Source organism: Galeopterus variegatus, unplaced genomic scaffold (genome assembly GCF_000696425.1).
Source record: "Galeopterus variegatus unplaced genomic scaffold, G_variegatus-3.0.2 Scaffold393, whole genome shotgun sequence".
Taxonomy (NCBI): domain Eukaryota; kingdom Metazoa; phylum Chordata; class Mammalia; order Dermoptera; family Cynocephalidae; genus Galeopterus; species Galeopterus variegatus.
This window is the reverse complement of record NW_007726504.1, coordinates 418,563-445,883: the sequence shown is the minus strand read 5'-3', so window position 1 is coordinate 445,883 and position 27,321 is coordinate 418,563. Positions and strand designations below refer to the sequence as shown.

The window sequence follows — 27,321 nt, the reverse complement described above, 5'->3', positions numbered from 1 at the left end:
GTCATACAGGGGACCCCTAACTCTCCACCTTGGGAGCTGCAGGCCCATGTGATCGACAGCCTAAAGGACAGCAGGGAGTGCCACCATGCCTGTGGTTCTGGGCAGGCAGGCATGGTTCCAAATCAATCCTTGTCTGCCAATCACTGAAGTCCAGGGGCCACTCCTTTTCTAAAGTCCAGACATGCAGGGTTAGGATCTGGGGGTCAGCTTGACTGCTCTCTGTGCCATGTGTAAGGAACTGCTAAGTCCCACCAAGCCAACCCCAATAAGGGATCTCAAGTCTGCCTCCCCCACCATGTCAATGGCCACCTTCACCTGGGGTTCTATAACTGTCTCCTAACTGGCCTCCCCACATGTGATCTCTTCCTTTCCAAGTAATCTGTCCACCTCTGCCACAGCTTCAGTCACACTACTTCTTCACTCCAGAACTTTCAATGGCTCCCTTGTGCACCCTGTCTTTCATACCCTGGGCCTGACATTTAAGGCCCAGTCTGATGATTTAGTCATTCATTCAGCCCATGCTCCTCCATCATTCCATCAAGAACTGCAGATGTTTTCAGGAATATATGCAAACAAACAAAAATAAAACTCTGGACTAAGAAAAGTAAAAAATTAGGATTAAGGTAAGGAGAACCAGCCCTATCCCCCTGATCTGGTTGGCCATGTGTGCTCCTGTCTCCCTGGACTGTTGAACTATTTGATATTCATTGACCCAGAGATACTGGCTCTGTTCTCTCAGCCTGTCACACCCTCCTCCTTTCTCAGTTGTCCAATCTCAAAATGCCTGCTCCTCCGTAGGTCCTGGATATGCCTCCTTCCACTGCTGGCACTTCTAAGGCTCCCCAAATAGCCTGAAAGATACTATTCCCCGCAAGAATATCCTCACCTTGCCATGGCTTGGAAACTACTAGGATCAAGAGGCTCAGTTCTAGTTTGGGCTCATGGGCCAGGTCTTTGCTGACTGGCTAGTAAACTTCCCCCAGGTTCAGTTTTTCCATCTGTGAAATGGGGTGAACAGCTCCTACGCATTCATTTCTCACATGGATGTGATATGGTCCACCTGCTATCATCTAGTATGGCTTTCTGGATTGACTCAGACCTTTAGCAGGCACATCACAGAGTGGTCCAGGACCTGTACCCCCACCCCCATACACTGACGTAGCCGCATCTTCTCCTTCCTCCTCAGTGGTGGACCTTGAGTACACCCTAACCTCGGCTCCAGCACGTTGGAGAGACAGCGTGTATGAACGCTGCTGGCTAGTGAAACGACCAGCAGTTTCCTATAAAAAGTTACAGTGGGATAAATCTACAATAAAATATTCATGCCCTTTACTTCACTTCATGGAAAGATTCAAACATCCCAACCAAATGGAGTCACAGCAGCTGCCGGGCAGATGTTCTTCAGGCAGGCGAATGAGAGACAATAATTAGTCTCAATTAAGTTCTCAGTAAATTATGTAACGGAGACCTTTAGCCACTCAGCCCTGGCTGGCTTGCTGAGCCAAAGGTAGTGAGCCTGGTCCAAAACTATTTAGAAACTTTGGACTGCTTTGGATAATTCATGTTCAGAGTAAATTGCAGAGAGTCTTGGCATGAGAGGAAATAATGAATACCATAACTACTTTCAACTGAAAATAATTTGTTAATAATTTAATAGCTAACGAACTACAGAACTCATGTCTATGAATCTCTTTCCTTTCTGCTTGTAGGACTCATTTTATTTTTGGCTTTATTAAGTCTATGGCATTAAATCACCCTGTATGCTTTTGAGATTTCTGTTCAGCAAGTATCCTATCAGATGATCTATTCTCACTAGAATGCTACTTCTCCTTGATTTGAAAAAGTGAAAAACAAACAAACAAACAAACAAACAAACAAAAAACAGTTTCCTAAGTACCTGCTCAGCAAAGGTGTTTCTGCCTAATTGGGCTTTAATTTCCCACTAATAGGGGCACGCGAGACTGGCAGCCCCCATTCTGCTCTCAAAACACTGAGAGAAGAGACTCCTACATCAATCAAATCTTGCTGGATCGAGTTTTGTGAAATGTTTTCCCTCCTCCTCCAAGTTTTGCAGGTTGTAAATTTTCATTTGTAAGCAAACAAAAGAAAATTTTATTTAGAGAATTGTAGAGAATGTCCCACTCCCCGGTGAAACACTTGGGGCCTCTCAGAGTCCAGATGGCCTCCCTTTGTCCAAAGGCCTGGTCATTTCTGCTGCAGATGGTCCTTGTCCAAATCCTTGCTCTATCCCTAGCTCTTCTGAAGGACATTTTTAGCACAGAGGCTTGAGTTTGTTAAGGACTTCACAAATGTTTTTTAATTTAATTAAATTCCACTATTGTCAATGAAGAAAATTGAGCAGTGAGCCAGAGCTTCCTGAAATGACCTTTGTGCTGGTTTCCAGAGGATCTCAGGCTCCACTTCACTAACTTTAGGAACCTCTTCTACAGCCATATTTTTTATTTACTTAGTAAAAATTGCAAATATAATTCATGCACATCACAGAAAATCTGGAAGGTACATGAAAATATAAAGCAAGAGAACCGAGGAACACACAATTCTAGTTTTTTTCTCCTAAACATATTTTCTTCAACATTGATGTCATACTATAAACACATCATTTTACATTCTGCTTCACTATTGATAGCAGAAGGAATTCCTATACGATCAAAAACCTCTTCTAAAGATTTACTTTTTAATGTTTGCGTAACACTCTGTCATAGGCAGAGCTATAAATTTCTTAAAGAGTGCATACTTGTTGGACATTGGGCAGTTGCCAATGTTGGTCCATGTTTTGAATGATTTCCAGAGTACAAATGTTAGTCCTGGGTCCAAGGTGACGGGCATTCAGAAGACCAGCAAGGACTGCTTGGATCTCTGCTTAATAGGGAGCTCATTACACCGAGACCCAGCCTGTCTGCCCCACTAGCCTGTTGGAGCATCAGAGGAGGCTTGCTTGTTCCCTAGGTGACAATGCTCAAGTAGGTAAAGGGACTGGGACAAGAAAGTCTCTGAAAGCCCTGCTAAGTCTCCCTTTAATCTTCTTCCTGCCCACTCATGTGGCCCTTTGGCTGGTGTTCACGAGCAGCTGGATCCTGGCCACTTTTCTTCCGCCTGCCTCTCCTGCTCTGGACACACCCAGCTGGTCGACGTTTCCTTAGCAGGTGGCCTCAACAGGTATATGTCTGGTTGCATCCTCATCAGCTTCAAGTAAATAAACAACAAGAAGAACACTACTTGGACCCTCTTGTGGGCCAGATGTTATGTGTTTTAGTCTTCACTTGATTCCTGATCAGATGAGGAAACGGGAGCTCCCATGAAGCACACTGCTCAGGGTCATAGGGCCCAGCAGGGCATAGGCTCTTCCTATGGGGCCGGAGCTGCCTTGTTCCCCTGTTGGTCTTTCCCACCAGAAGGAAGCTCCGAAAGGCTGAGCAGAGACTCTTCACCTTAGGGTGGCCTCAGATGGGACATAATACCTGGCACATAGTAAGCACTCAATAAATATATGTTAAATGAGTGAATGAAAGAACAGCTTAAGTGCTCAGGCTGAGTTAATGTCAGTGGACACCCCCAGGTCTCCCCACTTTTGAGTTACTGTAGGTGCCACAATCTGTATGTTTTTATTTCTAGGTAGAGGGGCTTTTGTATTTTTTCAAAATTTACATTATTAATATCCAGCTTTATTGCTTTGTGATTAAAGAGTATCGCTTGTAACATTTCTACTTTATGGATCCTACTGATGTTTCCTTTGTGACCAAGTACATGGTCAGTTTTTGTGAATGTTCAAAGTGCACTTGAGAAAAGAAGTGTATTCTCTGTTATCAGGCATAGTGTTTGATGTGTATCTGATACACTGACTGTTTAGGTCTTCCACATCCCTCCTTATGTGTGATCTGCTCGCAACCTGATACCTCTCACATTGAGCAAGTGGTGTGTTGATGTCTCCTATAACCAATACGTTTCTACCTCTGTCTCCTTGTATCTCGTGCAGTTTATGCTTTACATAAATGATTGTTGTGTGATTTGGGACATAAATATTCAGAACATTTTTATTGTGAACTAATACTTTTAACATAATAGTTTCCTTCTTTGTCATGATTAATGTCTTCTGGCTTGAATCTACCTTGTCTAAAATCAGGATGGCTACCCCTGCTTTCTTAACTGTTTTCATTTCCCTCATATACCTCTGTCCATCCCTTTATTTTTAGCCTTTCTGAATTAGTGTCCCTTAGGTATGTTCTTGCATGTAGCATATAGTTGGGTCTTGCTTTATGATGAAATTTAACGATCTTTTTTCTTTTAATAGGTGAGTTAAGCTCATTCCAATATATTTGATCTCAACTTTATAATATTATTTTAGTGTGGTTACTATGTATATGTTATATTTGCCATGCTTCTATGATTTTATTTCTTTGCTATTTATTCACTTTTTTGGTATCTAAAGGTTTTTAGTTTTTGTTTTACTGAAACCACTTTTTAACAGATCTAAGTTTTACTCAAGAATAACATACACACAGAAAGGTAAATTCTCAGTGTACAGCTTGATGAATTTTCACAAAGCAAGGCATGTAATGACAACTCAGATAAAGTAAAGAACATACCAGAACCTCAGAAGGCCTCCTCCAACTGTGAGTATGGGCCTCCCTCTACAATTCTGACTTCTATCACCGTAGATTCATTCTACCCATTTTTGAGCTTTGTATCCATGAAATCATAGAGCATGCATGCTTATCTCCTATGTCTGGCTTCTTTGACCTGACACTGCACTGTGAGGTTGGTCCATGCCTGCAGAGCACATTCACTCTCCCTGCTATGTTGTAGTCCAAATGTCACTAGACCATGGTCTATCCACTGTACTGGGGACAGGCATTTAGGTTGTTTCAAGTTTTGGTCTCTTACAATAGCATTGTTCTGAACATTCTTGTCCCACCTGTTAGTATATACCTAGGGGTAGAATTTCTGGGTCATGATAATTTGTATGTTTAGCCAGATTTCCAAAGTGATTGTGCCAATTTACACTCACCCCAGCATTGCTAGTACTAATGAATTCTCATTCATTAATAAGAATTCCAATTGTTCCATGTCCTTGTCAACACTTATATCATCTGTCTTCTCCATTTTAACTAGTCTGGTGAATGTGCAGTGGAGTTGCATAGTGGTTTTAATGTGGAATGTGGAGAATACAGGTGAACACATTATGGCCAAGGAGAAGAGTGTGAACAAGTGTTGGGAGGTGGGAAAGTGCTCATACCTTTGTAAAATACCCTTTATCCCCTCTTCCCTAATACTTTACTACCTGATTAATCAGTTTTTAATGGTATGTCTTGACTCTCATTCTCTAAACAACAATCAACATCATTCTACTCTTCTGCTTTCTACTTTCTCTCCTTTCTTTCTATTCTTTTATTCTGTGCTCTCCTTTTCTCTATATTTTTAGTTGTATTACTGTCATTTTGTCAGAACACATAACATTTACAGTTATTCTTCCATTCCTGTCTCCACCTTTGCTTTTTAGTCTTCATTCTACAGTAAACATTAAAATACTCACCATCAGCCCTTTTACCAGTGTCCCCAAGTCATTTCCTGGTTGGATGAAGAGCATCCTATGGTAGAGGGGTTGGCAAACTGTGGCCTGGGGGCCAAATCCTGCCTGACACTTGTTTTTGTAAGTAGAGTTCTCCTGGAACATGGCCCTGCCCATCTGTTTACACATAGTCTATAGCTGCTTTTGTGCTACAATGACCCCCTGGCAGTCCCCACCATGGAGCCCTGCCAAGAGCAGCCACATGCTGAGAGGTTGCTGACCAACTGCACAGGCAGAGCCATGGAGAGACCCTCTAGGAGACTCCTGGATCTGGACCAAAGAGCCCTGGGTCTAGCTGTTTTCCTGCTTCACCCATGGCAGTATCATGGGAGACTCGCTAAGTGCTCTGCTGACCTGACCTGCCACCCCAATAACACTGCCAGACAGGCACAGAGTGTTCTCATCAACCTCCCATATTTGGGGCACTCGCACAGCCTTCTTTTCCAGAATGCATGCAAACCATCTGTCTAAATCATCGACTTGTCCTCTAGCTGCGCCAAGGGTTGACAGTACGCTGAGACTGCATTCCTCAGACCTGCCCATTTATCTCTTTGGGAAACTGAAACCCACCCCTCTGACTCCTGGCTCTTCTCTTGTCTGCCGGGATTCCTTAGACCCAATTGGTAGAGCCTCAGAGGCAACATCTGTGGAGTTCTGTAGCATCTTGGGTTGGATCTCATCCTGGAATGGGGTTTTGGACATATCTAAAAAATCATGATAACAGGGATCATAAAAATGACAAATTTAGCACTTACTGTGTGCCAGGAACCATCCTAAGCAATTTATTTCCATGAACCCCTATCATTCTCACAGCAAACCTATGAGGTGGGTACTACCTTAGTCCCCTGTCTCACAGGGAAGTTGAGGGGCCTGCGAGGGACCCAGTGGCAGCTGTGGAGCTGGACAGGACCTGGCCGCCTGTGTCCTTGCTCTCTACCTTTGACACTCACAGCTGCTGCTGCTTCCTGGGGCTCACGTGCGGCCTTCCCCTTGTCTTCTGTGGGCTGCCACGTGCTTAGCCCATGTTCTTCTGCCTTTCCCGGTGTCTCCCTCTCTCTCTGTTGAAAAGCAGCAGTTGGCTGGAGCGGCATTTCACCTTTTGTCATTTTTAGCCTGAAGGGGCTCATCCTTCCCAGTTTTTCTTACTTCAAAGGTTACCCTTAAAAACAACAAAATGTGGCCTTTGTTGAGCACTTCTAAGCAGGGCTCAGCTTGTGGGCATTGGCCTGCGTGGCCCATGCTGGTTGCTGGGGCACTGGACTGTTCTCTGCTCGCTGCTGCAACATGCCCTGCCCTGGCCGGCGCTCTCAGGCCTTCACATCTGTTTATCCAGAGCCACCCAGGTAGTCCCCCAGTCCTGCATGTGTCTCCCCTCTATGCCTTGTTGAGTCTGTCTGCGACTATGGAGTTAGAATTGAACCTTCCATAATTTTCCCTACATGCTGAGCTGTGCTGGCTTTCTTTGGCCATCAGAACCACCTCTACTCTGAGCTTTATTTATCCTTTTTTTTTTTTTTTAAAACACAGTCTAGATTTAATCTTGCTCAGAGTTCCCTTTCTTGACTGGGGCAAACCACAAAATAATAGGGTCGGTCCTTGCTATCCAGGTTTTTGCCACAAACCTTCCAGGTTTGTAAGAATTAAAGTCAGAGTGACGGGCCCTTTCACATTTCCCTTATCTTCTGCAAGAACAAGTGGGAGATCTTTGTCTACAAACTTGGGCACCCAGCCGCCTGTCCCTCAGCCCCCATCTCCCCTCACCAGAGCTCCTTGTGCAAGGCCGGCACCTCCTGCACAAGTCCGGCTGCCTTCTCAGCCTGGCTAGGGGTCTGGCCTGTTACTTTCTCCCCTCAGTGGCCCACATTCTGGGCCTTCCAGCCCTCCAGTCCTCTGGAGATGGGATAACCGACTACTTTTCTCTCCTGGATGAGCCCACACTCTTTCTACTACAGGATTTTTGCATCTGTTGCTGGATTCAAGTCGAGGAACTCAATCCACCAAATCCGGTTATTCCCACCATACTTTTTGAGTTAAAATTTCAAGTAACCTTTGTTACTGTATGTTGGTGGTCCTCAGTGTGGTCCTTGGACTAGCAGCATCAGAGAACCGGTTAGAAATGCAAATTCACAGGCCTCTCTCTAGGTCTACGGAATCAGAAACTCTGAAGTGGGGCCCAACAATCCGTAGGATAACAAGTCCCCCAGGGCTTGATGCCATAGAACCACTGCACATGCCATGAAAATAGCCACCAGAGGCCCACGTCTTGCTTCTGATGAGCTCTCTGAGAATGGCTGGCCCTCGGCTCACCCTATGTCTGCTGTGACGACCCACTGGGCAGGTGCGGCTGAAACCTTTTCCCTCCCGGCTCTCCAGATTCAGTGCAAAGCTTTCTCCACTGGCCGGGAAGCATTGTCTTCCCAGGAAGCAGATTAAAAGTCATGGAAGAAAAACATGATGGAACCATGTGCAACGTGTGGGCCAGGGCACACTCATTACTTCCACAGTGCTAATTTCGGCCCCTAAAGCCATAAGGAATTCCTCTTGGAAATTATGTACTTACTTTTCACCAGGCTCCTTCCTTCAGTGGTATTTAAATCCAAATCCAGGTTAGCAGACAGAAGTGCTGGCAGGATCCAGCGCTTTACATCCACCCCATCAAGCACAACCTCATTACTCTCACCTCCCAGCGGCACTCCAGCCCGGGCCCTAACGAGCCGCCTGGGCACGGCACATCTGGGAAGCCTCTGGTCACACGCTGAGCTCGTAACCCAATCTTCGGGTTTGAATGACGCTGAAACACTTCCATAATCCCTTTTCCTTCCCTCTTCTTACACCCCCATCCTGCTGATAATATTATCAGAAGTTCACAAGCATAAAGCTCAGAAACATTCATGAGGTTAGAAATGAACCACTCAAGATTTTTCTGTTTCAATTTACCCTGAAATACATATAAATTATATGAACTTATTCTGACAAGAAGGGGAATGTTACACTAGGACCTTCCCCCAATCTTTTATTACCTTGGAAATAATGCATGCAAAAAGCATGGGTTATTTAAATTACGTGGTTATAACTGTATTAAAAGTATGTGTGTGTGTCTGTGTGTGGAGTGTCTTAAGAAATGATGGATAACTCATAAAATGCTGGGGTCCAACAGCTGGCTGATGTTTATCATTAATATCGTTTTGTAGCTCAGCAGTGAGGATGGTTTTGGCAAGCGTTCATGGAGTGCTTACTTGGGCTGAAGGAATTTATAGGCATTACTTCACCTAATCTTCTCAAGGCTTCTATGAGAGATGTTCTAATTTCCCGATTTTACAGATGGTGAGATCGTGTAATAAGATCATGGTCTGTGTGTAGCTGGTGGTGAGGCGGAGACCTGAGTCTAAGCTCGCAATAACCCCCTCGTGAGGCTGAGCATTTCACTCCCTTTCTGGTTAGCTACTGAGCCTCACAAATTCTATATCTTGGTGCCTCTACATGATAGGGTATAATGATCTCTCCTTTGTTCCCAACTTAAAAACAAAAAGGCTGTTGTAAAGCATGACCAGGTAAAGAAAGGATTTAAGAGATTTCTGCAGGAACTGTTGCTGAGAGAATGGAATGAGAAAGGCTGGTGCAAGGGGTCAGGGTCAGGTCAAGGTCAGGGTGGGCTGTGGGCAGGACACAGCATGGCTAAAACCAGCCTCTGATTTCTACCCCCTGTTATTGGAGCATCTATCCGGACAGACAGACAGATGTCTGCCCTGCAAGGGTAAATACTCATACTGCTGAAATGAAACCTCATTTCCAATACAATGCCACTAGCCACAGAGAGGAGGAATTTGGTTCAAATTACTTACTAGGGCCTCCTAAGCTCTGGGTGTTGCCAGGTACTGTAGAGAGAGTTTCCGTATTCGTAGAGCACTCACCACGTGCCCACTTGGCTCTACAAATAAGTTCCTGATAAATGTCTGCTGAATGAATGGAGGGTGCACTGCTAAAGTACTTGTGCTTATGGGGAAGAGAGACAAGAGAAAGAAGGGGAGCAGTAAACACAGGGATGAATGAAGTCATCCAAATCGTATAGGAGTGATGGAGGTGTCTTGCTCATATGTCATGCTTGGCCCAGGTGAATTCATTATTTGGCTACAGAGGATGCCAGGGAGGTGTCAGAGGCTACGGGTTTGATCCCTGAATGAGCAAGGTTAGCTCCTGACCCAGGAAATCTCGGACATGGCCCACGCACTGCACCTCTTACTTCTTCAGTCCCTTGTAGCTTACACCACTGGACACCAGGGGTCTCAGAGAGTGTGAGGGTCCCTCAGCCCATCGAGCCCAGGATCAGCCGGTTGGGGTGGAGAGTGCAGCATGTTGTTGTTCACAGGACAGCACCCGCCAGCACCTCTCCCCACAGGTCTCCCAGGAAACCACATTCACATCTGAACCCCTCATCTTGGGTGGTTTGGATTGGCCCTGAATTTTAATTCCTTTTCCAGCATGAGTACAGATAACACAACGAACAAACCAGAAAACAGACCAATGATAGCATTCTGAGAAACTGCTCTAGTGTTTAATTTCCCAACTTCTAACCTCTTCTGTGTTTTCCACTTCTAGGGAAGGGAATCCCCACAGCTTCCCCTCGATTTCTCTTTGACCTGAAGGCCACTACAGCGTCCTCTGTAACTACCCGTTGCCCAACTTTTGATTATCTATTTAAAGCTGCCTTGGTCAAAAAGGGTTATTTTTCATGCCACAGTAGAAGTAGGTTGTACTGCTTTTAAAATGAGGATGGGGCTGGCCAGTTAGATCCCTTGGTTGGAGCAAAGTGTTGTCAAGTGTCCGATCCCCTTACCGGCCAGCACCAAAAAAAAGAAAATAATTTCCTTCCTTTCCATACTGTCCAGCTGCCAGAAAAATAAAATAAATAACATAAAATAAGAAAGGGGTAGCAGAAAGTATGTGTATTAGTTCATTTTCTGTTGCTTATAACAGAATACCAGAAACTGGGTAATATATAAGAAAACGACATATATTTCTTATAGTTTGGGAGGCTGGAAAGTCCATGGTCTAGGGGACACATCTGGTGAGGGCCTCCTTCTGAGTGGGGACTCTCGAGAGTCCCATGGTGATGCTGGGTATCACATGGTGAGGATGGGAAGAGCTCTTTCATGGGGTCTCCTTATAAAGTCACCAGTCCACGCCCACAACAACCCATTATGCCATGAATGGATTAACCCATTCATGAGGGCATGGTAATCATTATCCAATCACTTCTTAAAGGCCCCACTTTTCAACCCTGCCACAGTTTGATTTCCCACTCTGTTAACACAGTGACAGTGGGGATCAAGTTTCAATGAGTTCTCGGGGAACATTCAACCCATAGTAGTATGTAAGATTTAAAGTAGGAAAACCTTGTTTTGAGTTCTCTTTGCTACTGGTATCAGCTTGGGAAAGTTACTTAACGATTAAGCATCTCAAAGTCCTCATCGGTAAAATGAGGTAAATACACTGACTTTCCAGAGGGGTTGTGGGGTCACTACCCATGAGACAGCGAGCTGTCACTGCCCTCTCTCCTGACTGCTGACAGCCGGGAATGGCCTGCCCCACTCCCCAGTGGGCTTTGGATTTCTGCTACCTCCATAATTTACATCTTATCAAGAACACCACAGTTTCTGAGTTTTAAGATTCTCCACTTTTACAATGAATTCATTTTCAAGTATTCTTCTGAGAGAAAAAAGTTTCCCAGGGATTTATGGGAACAAATTAAATTCTCCATAGGGAAGTAGAAGGACTAGTGAGTAGGGATTAACCAGCAGCTGATAGGTCCACTGGACTCATTTTGTTTTCCTTTCAGCCATCACACCTAATAAAGCCACACTCCAGGAACTGAAACTTATGTCAGTACAATTTGGGGATTAAAATAGCTAGAAGTCTGGGTTTGGTAACAGGTTGTACTGCACCCAGCAATGAAGAGTTTGGGGAAAAAAACCACAAACTTCTCATGCTTTGAGAATCATACAGCTGCTGATGTTGAATGTTCCCATCCAAGAGTAACATTCTGGTCAGACCGCCTTTCTTACCAATACACAGAAATTTTCCAGCACAGTAGCCCTCCTGCTAACAGACTTGCCGGCTCTCACTGAGCTGGACAGTGTCAGCTGGACAGTCTTCATCTCTTAGTCTTGGTGTGATTATGTCATCACCATGTCCCTATGCAGGATGCAGGTGCTGTTCCTGCCTGTCTAGCACTGTCTTCCTTCTTCAGGTGAGAACACCTCAATTTTCTTTTGGGTGTCTACACCACGCTCCCATGCACTCGGAAAAGCTGAGCCAGGACGATCAGATCCCATGGGAACCTGGACTGCAAGTGGCACAGCCCCAAGAGCAGATGCCAAGTGCCCAGAGAGCCCTTCAGGCCTGTATACTGCAGCCAGCCCAGAGATCTCCTCTCCTGGACCTGCTTTTCAGTGCCTCTTCAATTTGGGGAGCTACTCTACATCCTTTCTATATACTCTTATCTTTTTGGTACATTTTCAGATCTGGTTTCTGTTGACTGGAATCAAAGATCTTTGCCAAGCAGTTTCTTGAGTCTAGCACCCTGCACCTCTGAAGGCAAGGCTGCATGTGCTTTAGGGTCTGGTGGTGTCTGAACACCTCCTTGCATTTCCACACTATAGCCACAGCAGGTTTGGAGGGGGTGGTCAGGAGTTTCATTGGCAGCCAGGCCACTGGCTCACTGGATGGTCTCCTTACCTCCCACTACACGTGACTGTCTACTCCATGGGAGAAAGAGGTTGGTTGAGTTTACCTTTCTAGTGGAGGTGGAGGTTTGCCCTAAGCAGTTCCCCTTGCAGGCTGGTGCCAGGAACACCTGTGTCTGCAGAAGCTCTGGGACAGGCAGGTTCTAAGATAAATATTCCCCTAGGAAACAGCACAACTGTAGTTTTCTTGTACTGATGCATAGCACACAGTAGCACACTGATAGTGCATTGGCGAGAGACTGTGCAATATTGAGCCCCAGAGGCCTGTCTGATCCAGCACTTCTCTATCCAATGTGATCTTGGAATCCTTTCTTCCTCTACACCTGCCATGGGCCCTGCTGTGGGAGGTGCTGCTGTTCCTACATCACTGTGTACAGAGGGCAGAGGCCTGGGCAGCTGGCCAACAGGAAGATTGCAGACTCCAAGTGTGTGGCCTGGGAAGTACCTGCCACTCAGACAGCATGCAGTCTCTCCTCCAGTGCACCATGAGCCCCTGGGGGCAGGGGATGCCATGCTGGGTTTGGAATGGAGGAGCACATTTCATACCACTGGTAGCATCAGAGCTGGCGTCTGTGGCCTTGGCTGACAAGCAACCTGAGAGATTTCACTTGCAAACCCTTTCCTTTGATATTTTAAGCTGCTCTCTAAGACCCTCTTGGGCAGGATCCCAGAGGGAGCTGGGGAAGGGGCCACTGTGGCTTCAGACCTGGCTGACTCTCTCCAACTGTCGTCGGCCCACTCCCTCATGTGCCTGACACCTGCTTGTTGTTCTTATTCCTCCAGCATTGAAACCTCTCTCAGAAGAGGACCCAACACGCTCATTCCAATACAAGAGCTTAAGAAAGGTTAAATCTCTTCCCTCCTAGGGCATCATTCTCAGCTCACTGAAGAAATCCTTCATTCCATTTCTTCCTCGACACGATAAGCCTGTAGTGTAAACTAGCAGCACACAGAGCTGGAAGGCCACCTTCTTTGGAACAGAAGAAGCTACCTGTCTCCCAGGAACCTGAAAATAAGGCTATATTCCATGGGGAAACCCCAAGGACGGGGAACATTTGTAAAAACACCCTCAAGGTACTGAGGTAGCTCAACCTGCAAAAGTGTATAACTCTGAGCAAAGGCCAGGCACACAGGCCCAAGGCATGCTTCAGATGGTCAGAAACGACCCGAGTTCCGAGCTGTCGGCTCCTGTAGGCACCCCTCCGAAGGTTCATGGATCCAGCACACATGGTGTCTTTCCCATATGTGGCGGGGGAGATGTAAAATGCAACCATAGGGGATGTGCTCAGTTGTTTTAAAAAAGTTAATACGAATGCTGGAGTATTTCCAGAGTACGCACATTACTTTGGAAAGAATTATCCTGTCTTTGTGTGAAGACTTCCTGACCACAGCTTTCATCAAGTTCTTATTTTAACTATTTCACCAGTGCATAATGTTGCTCTTTCTTACCCTGATGTTTCTGTTCTGGGGTTTGGTGAAGGGGTGCGAGGGATGAGGAGAAAATGAGGGATGTGGTTTTTTCAGGGTAGGATTTGACTGAGTAGGCAGTGCATCTAGGCAGTGACCCTGAGGACAGGAGGGTCTGCATGGTCTAGAAGGACCCCCAGAGTGGGGATCCCTAGTCCCATACTGGCCTCCCCTTTTAGTTTCAAAGCCCTTTCTTATCTTGTCCAATACTAAACTCCATGAGGTAGGCAGGGGTAGGGCAATATTAAGTAGTCAGTGTGAAGTCCTTTGGGAACATGGTATCATGCAGTATAAATACTAATAAGAAATGACCAAGCACATAAATTCACTACTCACCAAGTGGTGCTGTCATTCCCTCTTTGTTAGGGATACACGATACCGCTCAGAGACACTGGTGCTCCTCCAGGTCCATCTGTCAGAGGGAGGCCCAGAGGAGGGTCCCTGTCTCCCAATTCCAAGCCCACCTGCCCACCTGGGCGATGCCTCCACTATAACGCTAGGCAGTGGCTTTTCTGTGAGACCACAAGGATGACGACTGACCTGAGGGAAGGATTTCTGCCTCGTTTGCCAGCGATGCTGGGAGTCTACTGCACTACAAAGCCCCCGCAGAGGAAAGGTGTGCCGGGCACGGGAAGGCCGGTGCAGCAGCCAGGAGAAGGAGCGACTCAGACGGGGCCAACTGGAGGAAAGCCAGCGGCACCAGCCAAATTTCCAAACCAGAGGCACTGGGAGAGCCCCATACTTTGCAGTGGGAGAGGACAGACGGACAAGATAAGCAGCCCAGGCATGATGAGGGTTGCCATGAGATCCACCGATGCTTGCTTGAGAGGGGATGCTTAGGACATCCCAGCCCAGGCTCCTGACTGTCCCAGTCCCCCCTGAGTCCTGAGATGCCCTTGGCCCTCGGGTGTGGACCAGCTCACCAGCCTCTGAACTCGGGGCAACCCATGGGAGGCCTCTCCTTAGAGCCCCAAGAGCCTGCAATGATAAATGTGCCCTTTTTTGTCAGCTTATTTTTTAACAGCTTTATCGAGATATAACTTATGTACCACAATTCAACCATTTGAAGTGTCCAGTTTAATGTTTTGTACCACAATATATTGTTTTACACCAAAAAGAAACCCTATACCCTTTAGTTATCAACCCCAGTCCCCTCCCTTCCCCTCTTCCTCAGCTCTAGGCACCCACCAATCTTCTGCCCTTCTCTGTGGATTTGTCTGTTCTAGACATTTCACCTACACTGAATTTTGTATGTGGCCTTTTGCGACTGGCTTCTTTCACTTAGTGTGATGTTTTCGAGGTTCATCTACGTCATAGCTTGTGTCAGCACCTCATTCCTTTTTTATGTCTGAGTAATATTCTATTATATGGATACACCACATTTTGTCTATTCAGTGGATGAACATTTGCCAGGTCTCACTTCTCAGATACTATATGTAAAAATGCTAGGAACATTTGTGTACAAGCCCTTGTGTGAACGTTTTCATTGTTCCTGAGTATAATCATAGGAGTAGAATTGTTGGCTTGAATGGTAACGCAAAGTATAACTTTTTGAGGACCTGCCAGACTCTTTTCAAAAGTGGTCACACAATTTAATATTCCTATCCCAGTGTATAAGGGTTCTGCTGTCTCCAGACCCTCATCAACATTTGTTATTATCTGTCTTTTTGATCACGGCCATCCTAGTGGGTGTGAAGTGGGGTCTCCTTATGGTTTTGGTTTGCATTTCCCTGATGACTAATGACACTGAGCATCTTCTCATGTCTTTACCGGACTTTTATAGATCGCCTTTGGAGAAATGTCTATTCAGATCCTTTGCCCAGTTTTTAATTGGGTTATGTGTCATTTTATTATTGAATGGTAGTAGTTCTTTATACATTCTAGATATAAGTTCCGTATCAGATATATGACTTGAAAATACTTTCTCCCATTCTTTGGTTGTCTTTTCACTTTTTGTTGATGTCTTTTGAAGTACAAAAGTCTTTAATTTTTTTTTTTTGTCTTTTTTACTGACTGGTAACGGGATTGCAACCCTCAGTGTCACGCCCGTACCGGGGACTGGCAACGGGATCGCAACCCTCGGTGTTGCGCCCGCACCTCGCTCAGCCAGTGAGCGGGAACCGGTCTCCACATGGGATCCGAACCCTCGGCGGGAGCGCCGCCACGCTCCCAAGCTGTGCACTCTCCAGTGCGCCACCAGGCCGGCCCCAAAAGTCTTTAATTTTGATGAGCTCCAATACATCTATTTTTCCTTCTTCTGCTTGTACTTTTGCTGTCATACCTAAGAAACCATTGCCAAATCCAAGTCATGAAGATTTCTGCCTCTGTTATCTTCTAAGAGCTTCATACATTTAGGTTGTTAGGGCTTTGCTGCATTTGGAGTTACTTTTTGTATATGGTATCAGATAAGTGCCCAACTCCATTCTTTCACATGTGGACATCTAGTTGTCACAGTACCATTTGTTTAAAAAGACTATTCTTTCCCAACCTGAATGCTCCGTGCACTCTTGTGGAAAATCAATTGACAGTAAATGTGAGAATTTATTTCGGGACTCTCAAATACATTCCATTGTTCTTTATGTCTGTCTTTATGCTAGTGCCACACTGTCTTGATCACTCTAGTTCGTAGTAAGTTTCGAAATTGGGAAGCATTTTCTTTTTTAAGATTGTTTTGACTATTAGGGCCCTTTGCAATTCTATTGTCCTTATGTACAATTAAGCTGGCTGGAAAATTGATAGGGATTGCACTGACTTTGCAGATCAATTTGTGGAGAATTTCTATCTTAACAAGTCTTCTGATTCATGAAAATGGATGTCTCACCATTCATTGAGATCTTGTAGTTTTCAGAATAGGAATTTTGAAATTCTTCTATTAAATTTATTCCTAAGTATTTTATCTTTTTGATGCTATTATAAATGGAATTGTTTTCTTAATTTCATTTTTGGTTTGTGCATCACTACTATAGAAATACAATTGATTTTTGTTTATTGATCTTACATCCTACAACTTTGCTGAACATGTTTATTCATTCTAATAGTTTATTAGTAGACTCCTTAGGCTTTTCTGTATATGTGATCATGTTGCTTGCAAATACAGATAGTTTTATTTCATCCCTACAATATGGATGTCTTTTATTTCATTTTCCTTAGTAAATGCCCTAGCTAGAACCTCAAATACAACATTGAATAGAAGTGGCAAGAGTAGACATTGACTCTTGTTCCCAATCTTTGAGGGAAGGCATTCAGTCTTTCACCACTAAGTATGAAGTTACCTGCGGGTTTTTGTAGATGTCCTTCATTCAGTTCTGGTAGTTTGCATCTTTCTAGGAGTTTTTCCATTTCATGTACGTTATCTAATTTATGGTACACAGTTATTCATAGTATTCATTCACAATCATTTTTATTTCTGTAAGTTCATTAATAATGTGCCTCTTTCATTCCTTAGTTTAGTAATTTGATTCTTTTTTTCTTGGCCAGTCTAGCTAAATGTCAATTTTGTTGATTTCTTCATGTGTCAATTTTTTGTTTGTTTTTTCCTCTATTATTTTTCTATTCTCTATTTCAATAATTTCTGCTCTAATGTTTACTATTTCCTTCCTTCTGCTTGCATTAAGCTTTGATTTTTTTTTTTTTTCTGTACTGCAGGGTCTCAACACAGAAAGTTAAGTTATTGATTAGACATCTTTTTTATTTTCTAATGTAACTGTTTATAGCTATAAACTATCCCCTAATGACTGCCTTAGCTGGATTCCTGAAGTTTTGGTATGCTATACCTTCATTTTCACTCATCTCAAAATATTTTTTAGTTTCCCTTGTTATTGCTCTTTGACCCACTGGTTATTTAGGAAAAGTATTGTTTAATTTCCACATATTTGTGAATTTCCTAAATATCTCTTACTGAATTCTAATTTCATTCCACTGTGGTCAGAGAACGTACTTTGTATTATTTCAATTCTTCTACATTTGTTAGATTTATTAATGGCTTAGCATATGGTCTACCCTGAAGAATATTCTACAAGCACTTGAAAAGAAAGTATATTCTGCTGTTGTTGAGTGGAATATTCTATACATGTCTATTAGGTCTAGTTTGTTTATAGTATTGTACAAGTCTTCTATTTTCTTGTTGATCATCTTCCTAGTTTTAATTCATTATTGAAAGTATAGAGTATTGAAGTCATCAATTATTATTATTAAATTGTCTATTTCTCCTTTCATTTCTGTCAGTTTTTGCTTCACGTATTTTATGGTTTTGTGGTTAGGTGCATATATGTTTATAATTATTACATCGTCTTGAAGGATTACCTTCTTATCATAAAAAATGTCTCTGTCTCTAGTAACATGTTTTGTTGTTGTTTTAAGACATATTTTTATCTGACCTATGGCACTCCAGCTTTCTTATGTTTTTTTGTATATCTTTTTCATTCTTTTACTTTCAATGTATTTGTATATAAAAATGCACTTTCAAAGAGAAAAGAACAATTCTTCCCTATCTGTGGACTATTCATTCCTGTAAGACAGCTGACCAGTGCAGGGCTCTGCCAAGAATGGCCTTCATAAGACCCCGAGGAGAGAAAATTGTTCTGGGAGGCTGCCACCAAGCACATCCAAGCTTGTTTCTGAAACCTCCTCAGGAATTCTACCAATTAGGAATCTTTCCACAGTCACCCTCACAGCAGTGCCATTTCTTCTGTGGTCAGATGTTTCTTCCAGAACCTGGAGAATACATATCTTCTCTTTACTTCTGATGGATCACTGTGTAATCTCAGTTGTTTTTTTCTTTAAGTATTCCTCACATTAAATTTCCTCTTTTCCTTTTCCTTTCATGTAATTGTGACATAAAAAGTCACAGAAACATCAGGTGCCTCAATGGTTTTTGTATTTTATTACTCAGAAAAGTTAGGAAGAGAGAAGGATCTGTTTTGACAGGTTTCAGAATCTACATGCAAAGCATTCCTAAGAGGAGAAATCCTGCTATCTGGTAATTCTCTTGTTCTTTGTAATGATCAGGGGAAGAGATGTTCAAATGATCCAAAAAACAAACAAACACCCTCCCTTGCCAAAACCAAGAAACAAAACAAAAAACCCCAGCTCTTTCACTTCTACCATCTTGAAGTTCCTTAATTTAGATAATTGAGAAAAGATTTCAAAACTCTATGATTTAATTTAAGTACAGATGAGGTTCTAGAATTTGGGTAGTGTCAGAAAAAATTTCCCAAATTCAACTAATTTGACTTTCTCCTCACCCTTCATATACCACCAACAAGGCATGTAGTAGACCAATGGTACTATTCACAATTAGATTTCCCTATTTTATTTTAGAAGAAAGCAAGAATCAAAGTATTTAAGTTTCGGCTGGCCCGTGGCTCACTCAGGAGAGTGCAGTGCTGATAACACCAAGGCCACAGGTTGGGATCCTATATAGGGATGGCCGGTTGGCTCACTGGCTGAGCATGGTGTTGACAACACCAAGCCAAGGGTTGAGATCCCATTACCAGTCATCTTTTTAAAAAAAAAGTATTTAAGTTTCGGCTGGCCCGTGGCTCACTCAGGAGAGTGCAGTGCTGATAACACCAAGGCCACAGGTTGGGATCCTATATAGGGATGGCCGGTTGGCTCACTGGCTGAGCATGGTGTTGACAACACCAAGCCAAGGGTTGAGATCCCATTACCAGTCATCTTTTTAAAAAAAAAGTATTTAAGTTTCAGTTTCTCAACAAATGGGTTGAACAATGGTATCTTTTTAGATTGTGGCTGTAGCTAAAGATCCACATGTTTTAGGCTTCATTCTTAAGTCATGATATCACTCTCTCTCTCTTTCTCTCTCTCTCTCTCTCTCACACACACACACACACACCAACATGCTTCAATAAAAAAAAGAGGGATTCCATTCTATTTTAACCCAATAAAAGGCCAGCCTGGTGATGATAATTGAGCAAGGAAGACAAATTTAAAAACCAAATATACTTCCTTACAGATGACTATTCAATTCAATTGCCAGTAAAGCATTGAATGTTCTTTTCTGAATCACCCTAATTCAATGTACAGTACAGCATGTACTGCCTGGGAAGAAGTTCAAATCATAAATACTATAGGGAAATATCTAATAACTTGGAATGGCCTCTTCAAGTGGATAATAAGCTCTGAAAGACTGCAGAAATGTTAAATCTAGTAAAGCATGAGCTCTGTGCTATAGGATGAGCCCATCTCACTTTCAGCTTCTGCCTCCTTGTTCCAGAACTCTCTGGGACTGGGTCTCAAGGCACTGGCACACAGTGTTGCTCTTTGGATGCCGAATGATGGTGGGGCCTCTTCCCCGCAGACTGTGGTCAGCAAGGTGAAGGCTGCTGGCCACAGTCATAACAGCTGAGCTTATCTGCGATTTCTGCCTTGCCTGCCAACAGCAGGCCAGGTTTGCCGATGTGTTTGTGTTGGTGTGCAAGATGCTGGAGATAGGCCATCTGCTCTGCGTGTCAGATTCCAGACTCCATATGGTTACGGCAGGGTTTTGGAGAAGTATCCACAGAGCTAGGCGCAGGATTAGAATAAAGAGGTGCTAATGGTGCAGTTGGGAAGGCAAAGGAAACTATTGGGAACTCCATGGAAAAAGAGGGTTGAAGAAAATTAAAGGGAGATCAGGAGAAATAAAGGAAACTATAAGGGAAAGAGACAAACATCTCTGTCGTTTTAAAGTTCAAAAGTAATGATAATATAGAAAGGCTCTTTCACCTTGCCAGGTTCAACAGTGGGTTGAATTTTGGCTTCTTTAATGAAGTTCACACCATTGGGTTGTTGGGCTCTTCTTCCAGGTTACAGGCTCTGTCCTCCAATCATGCCCACCCCATCTGAAATAGCTATTTGTTTTCCAGACCCTACACATTTCCAAAGTCAACCCCCTTTACCCAAGTACAATTTTTACTTATGTGTTTAATCTTTTTCCTATTTTCTAGCACTCGTTTTCTGTGGTCAACCCTCCACTTTTCTTCACTTACTAGTCTGAGTCCATGTAACTACAAGTTCTTATGAAAGACTCATGACAACTACATCATGCTATGCAATACTCTAAATTTTATTGTCCAAATATTTGTGTATTTGTATAATAGTTATACACAATATATGCTATGTACATATATTGTGTATGTATGTATTTATATATGTGCATGCATGTATGTATACATGTATGCATGTATATATATTTATATATACTTGTATATCTACCTCATCAGGAGGATTTGCAAGAATTTTAAATCTATTATCAGATCATAAATTTCTTTAGCCAAACAACAAATACTCTTTGATGAATCATGGCATTTCATTTTCATAAGTCCACGTTAAAAAACAGTACAAAGACAGATGGTTCAGAATAAACACATAAACAAACTAACAAACAAAACCAGCCTGGAGTAGGCAACCAGGCATTTTCTTTCTAGGCTCTAAGGCAAAGTCCGGATGCTGTTTTCTCTTTTATCAACTTCATTTTCTCCTTTGCTTATGGAAATTCTACTCATTCTTTAAATCTGACTCACATGCATTTACAGTCAGGAACAGAATGGAAGGGGGTGGGTAGAAAGGAGAGTGGTGGGGAGGGAGAAACCTAATATTTATGACATCACACAAGAGCAAAGACCTTGTCTGCCTTTCTCACCTCTAAATATCTTGGCATCTAGAACAATGCCTGGTGAACGGAATGGTGCTCAATAAATCCATGTTGAATGGATGAATTTACAGAAGGTGTACTATGTGCTCAGGGCCATGCTGGATGCTTTTAAAATAAGAGTAACTGAAAAATTAGATAATAAAAAGAAATGGTGCCCTCCTCTGCAGGAATAAGAAAATACATTCCCTGAGCCAGTACTTTCAGAGCTTGCACTCATGCTGAGGGTGGTCCCAACATCTCAGCAGCAGGCAAAACAAGGGTAAGCAATCATCTGAGGCAGGGTCAGCAAACTATTGTTGACGGGCTAGGTCCGGCCTGCAGGTTGTTTTTGTACAACCAAGGAGCTAATGATGGTTTTTATATTTTTTTTTTAAAGGGTTACAATTCAAAATAAAGAAGAATGTGTCAGAGACCATATGTGGCCTGGAAAGCCAAAAATATTTACCATTGCAACCTTTATAGGTAAAGTTTGCCAACCCTTGTCCTATGGAGATACTAAGAATATGCTTCTGAAATTGCTTTTAGTCTAAAATATATTTGGCTTGAACTTGGTTCAAACATGGCAAGACCGCAGGACTGTGGTCTGTCAGGCCATAATGACTCTAGAGCATTCTGGAGCTATACAAACAAATGGTGGTCTCTATCATAAGCTTAGAGCAGCTCCCTAACACCTATTTATAGAATTTGCACTCATGTTTGTTTATGTCTCTTTGTTTTGTGGGTGTTTTCCTATGTGATTTTCTGGTTAAAGTTTTGTAGTGCAACAGAGCCCCTTCTAGGAGATCTACGGGAGGCAAAATCACAAACTTGCTACATTGGTCCACTTGGCATTATAATCAGAGGGCTTTGTTATGGCTGTTGGAGCTAATCTGAAATCTAGTTGAAACATGAAGATGTGACTTGATTATCCTCTTCTATCTTTCACGAAATCTGGGAAATTTTGGTCACTGTTTCTTCCATGATTATTTTTCACTCCATTCTCTCTCTATGCTCCTTCTGTGACTCCAGTTACACTTATGCTAGAATGCCTGATATTGTCCCACAAGTAACCGAGTCTCTGTCATTGTCAACAACTTTTTCTTTCCATTCTTCAAACTGAATAATGTCTATTCCCCTATCTTAGGGTTACTGATCTTTTTTTTGTCATCTCCAATCTACTTTTAGACCTATGAATGAATTTTTAAAATTTCAGATATTGCATATTTTAGTTCTAAAATTTTAAGCGTTCGGTATTCATTAGCATAGTTTTCCTTATGTTTTTGAGCATACTTGCAGTAACTGCTTTGAAATCCTTGTCTTCTATTTCCAACATATGTGTCTTCTTAGAGTCAGTCTCCATTAATTGCCTTCTCTCTTGAGTTTGGGTCTGTTGCTTTGCATGATTAGTAATTTGGATTGCATCCTGAGCATTGTGAATAGTACGTTAATCAACAGCAGCACTGTTCAACAGAAATGAAATGTGCCACATATGCAATTTGAATTTTCTATTAGCCACATTAAACAGTAAAGGGGAACAGATAAACTTAACTGTGATGATACACTTTGTTGGACCAGATACATCCAAAATATAATTATTTTGAATGATTACATAATCAATGTAATCACATTAAAAATTATTAAAATATTTTTATAATCTTAAATTATTTCATAATATTAAACTAAGACTTACAATCTTTTTTCATATTAAATCTTTAAAATGTGGTATATACTTTACATTTCCAGCATGTCTCAATTTGGACTAGCTAGTGGGTACCATATTGGACAGTGCAGCTCTAGAGTATCATTGTTGAAGAATACTGAATTTTTGTTTTAGCAGGCAACTAATTTGACTGGACTAAAACTCCAAACACAGTCTCCCCTGTGGTGGGCAGCAGCTACACTCTCAGTTCAGTTCTTCTAGCCTTAGCTGTGCTACGTGGAGTCTGCCTTACACATACCTTATTCTTAGAGATACTGGTCAAACACATATGCAGAATTTGGGAGTCCCCGTCTGTGGCTCTCTCCTTTCTGGGAGTTTTCCTCCTCAGTTTCTGCTATGGCTACTTTGAATATTCTTCTCTGATGGCTCAACCAGTAAAAGATGGCAGGTACCTATCAAGAGTTTTAGCCATCCCACAGAGATCCAATTAGGGCCTCTATTCAGTTTAAAAGCTGTAAATGTGGGAAATATAGTGCCATTCTATTCTTCTGTTTGTCTCCTTCTCTCCAGCTTCTGCCTGCTCTCTAGCTTTTAAACAGTTGCTTTTTATATTGTCGCCAGAGTTCACAATTGTTATCTGTAGGAAGGTTGGTCCAATACAAACTACGCCATCATCGCAGGAAGTAAACCTTTGACTGACAGTCTGGATGCTTGATTCCATAGAGTTCACAGAGGTGCCATGGGCCTAACGTGAGAGGAGCAGATGGGAAGGCAGACGGGACTGGCCTGCCCTTCCCCCTCTCATGTGGGTCTTAGTTCAATCACAGCAGCTCTCATTTCATATGTTTAATTTTATTTAGCTTATCTGGTTTCTGGCATAAATTTAAAAAGATTTGGATAGTAAAATAGTTTGGAAAACATAACCAATTTTAAAGTATGATTCTCGAATGGATTCCAAAGACCCTTTTTGCTCATTCATGCACCTGAGCCAATGCTGAGCTCTCCTTGTCTAGCATCCCTTATCCTATTTTCTAATCACTTCACAAGGATGGGGCCACCCTTGGTTTCAGGAGAAAAGACTGTGGCCCATTCAATCATTGAGTCTTTATAGTGACAAGTCCTTCCTTATTTGGCCCCACATGTATTTGACTGATTGACTGACTGATTAATGGGTTTGTGGGATGGCTGCTCATACCCAAGATGCTAAAGGAGACCTTCTGCATTGAGCTCTTCCTTAAGATCTGCAGCATTATGGTAGAATTTCATTCTTAATTTGCCAAGGGGCACATAGGATCAACGGAATAATTCTCACTTTCCTGATTTCTCTCCTTTCTTCTCTCTCTCACTCAAACACATTTTAAGCGTTTGACTAGGTTAAGGGGATTGGTGCAGACACCAAATGCCGTATGAAACTCCTGTACCAGCCAAGTGGCATGTGTTGATCTTAAGAAACCTATAACACTGCTGACAGCCCAGCCTGGTTAGAAAAGGTAAATATGCCTTAACATGACGCACGGAACCACAGAACAAAAACCATTTGCCTCAAGAGCAGAACCAAGAGGCCAAGGGGTGGCATTACACATGTGACAGAATCACGGTACTATGCAAAGTCTCACTAAAATGACTGGAAAAAAGGAGGCTTAAGTGAAGAACATATTCCATACAATTCCTCTCGTCTGACCTAGCCCAAGAGAATTCACTCCAGAGCACGTGAGTAACATGGCTGTGAAAGCTGGGGCTGGGGCCGAAGTTCTGATGGGTACCAAATAAGAAACACAAGATCTGCACTCACTGGCATTAATTTCAGCCACTGAAACAAGGTCAGCTACAAACCTTAACATGTGACACTTACCCCTGGGCACTCAGACTCTAAGAAACAAGGTCAGCTACAAACCTTAACATGTGACACTTACCCCTGGGCACTCAGACTCTAAGAAACAAGGTCAGCTACAAACCTTAACATGTGACACTTACCCCTGGGCACTCAGACTCTAAGAAACAAGGTCAGCTACAAACCTTAACATGTGACACTTACCCCTGGGCACTCAGACTCTAAGAAACAAGGTCAGCTACAAACCTTAACATGTGACACTTACCCCTGGGCACTCAGACTCTAAGAAACAAGGTCAGCTACAAACCTTAACATGTGACACTTACCCCTGGGCACTCAGACTCTAACCTTTATTTCCTTTTCCTCTTAGACAAAGTAATTTGTCTAAGCTGATGGGTACCAGCTGAAAGTGTATGGCGATGGTTATTTTTTTTTTTAGGGGGATATTACCAATGGTCTCTTACAGGACACTTTCCAGCTAGGACTGTATATCTCCACCAGGGTTGCGGCTTAGTAGCTAAAAATCCAGTATTTCGAGCAAGCAGAAATCACTCAGCAACGACAACAGAACATAGCATTAACTGTGTATCACCGTCCCCACACTCATAGTGCTGCTGCCCCAGACCCTGCTGGGTCCAAGTCCCAGGACACAGCTCCTTACCGTGACTGGCACGGGTGCAAGTTGCACCTTCGGACCTGGGGCTCTGGGCGGCTTGCTTGAGGGCAGTCACTGTCATTCACCAGTGTTGTGGTCTTGTTAACAATCCGTGTGCATGACACAATGGTTCTGCGTTCCCCTGAAAACCAAACCACAGGGAGCTGAGAGGCTGTGGCCATACACACCTGGAAAAACCATTCATTCGCACATAGGGAGGAGTGCTCGGGTGTAACTATTGATTAGTGTGTCACTGAAAGTGACTGTTGCAAATGTCATAGTGGTTGTCAGAGAGGGAGAACTGTAATCTTAGGGATGAGATGTGTATGACATGGCAGGGGCAATGTGGGACAGAAGAAATATCTAGAACAAGATCAGAAAGCAACAACTCCTCAGATCAGCTGTTCCTTGGACAGTTCAGGATTCACTGAGGCCAAAGCTCTGATTTGGGCTTTTACTTTTTATCAAAGAATACCAATCTTTATATCTGCTCTTTTGATGTTTAAAGTCTATGGAGATCTGGTCTCAACTGAATACCTGGAGAGTATGGCTACCTACTGTAGAACCCATGCTTGCTGGGGAGGAATGAGGAACAGGAGGCTGGTTTGTAGGACACATAGACCTGCGCTCTCCAGCAGGCATTCCAGAGCCAGTTTGAACGAGCCTAGCCAGCTGACTGGTACCTCTAAGCATCACCTGCTCTTGCGAAGCTTTGCTAACCTGTTATGCCAGCTGGATACAGCCCTTCTTCTGAGTGGTCCCAAAACACTCAGAACATGACTTTGTCAGGGAGGCTGAATGACTGGGAGTTAGGAGGGTGGCCTCTGGAGCCAGGCTGTCTGTGTTCAAGTCTTGGCTCTGTCACTAACAGTATCACGGTGACCACCATACCAATAGTTGGCCACCATACTTCTGTGCCTTGGTTTCTTCAAGTGGACTGATTGGTTCAACCTCCCTGTACCTTGGGATGCTTCAGTAATAGTAAAAATGAATTAATACATATAAAGTGCTCAGACCAGAACCTGGCAGGTGCTTAATGCTTCATGCTAGCTACACCACTGTCATTATTATTATCTGGGAAGAGTGGCAATCAACGATTACTGGGGAGTCAAGCACAACTATCAGGATCCCCGATTCCTTGCTGGGTCTGTCTCCTGGGGAATTTGTCGTGTAGGGATGACTCAGAATTACAGAGTCCTGAACTACACTGTCACTCCTACTGCCACAAATCGCACCCTTTATGAATATGGACGGCATGGAGCTGCCTCAAGCCAGCTTTTAGCTTTGGTGGCAGGTCAGCTAGGGAGCTGAAAGTCATCAGTGTCATAATGAGATTGCTGCCGAGTGAGCAGCAACAGCAAGCAGTGTCCCCCTAGACACCCCCCGGGGAGAGCCTGCTAACTGCCCCATTTGGGCCGTGCTTAGTTTGCAGCTAGTTGCCCAAAAGGAAGAGTTTGGCTGCAGCCAGAGCCATAGGTGTTGGCTGGTATTGGAGGCCATCAGCACAGAGTCAATTGCAGGGTTGAGGGAGAGGCACAGAGTGGGAGGACAGCAGGGCAGATGGGGGGACTCTGAGGCTATGACGACCACCCTGGGGCTGCTTGAGGAAGGGGCTGAGAACAACAGCGTCAGCCAGGACACACAGGAGGAAGGCACAGTTGACCCTGGCAGTGTCTGATGGGCTGTCATGCTGTGGCTGTAACTCCCACCCATGAACAATGGGACAGGTCACTTAGATGGTAAAC

At 43.4% G+C, this 27,321-nt stretch overlaps 1 protein-coding gene across 1 annotated transcript in view; it reads right to left on the bottom strand.

Moving 5' to 3' along the window:
• ADAMTS17 (ADAM metallopeptidase with thrombospondin type 1 motif, 17) overlaps window positions 1–27,321 on the bottom strand; it is a 313,263-nt gene that overhangs the window by 39,278 nt on the left and 246,664 nt on the right. The window contains exon 18 of the mRNA XM_008568277.1: window positions 25,583–25,718. Within this exon, the coding sequence (XP_008566499.1) occupies window positions 25,583–25,718 (136 nt within the window). The remainder of the gene's footprint in view (window positions 1–25,582; window positions 25,719–27,321) is intronic.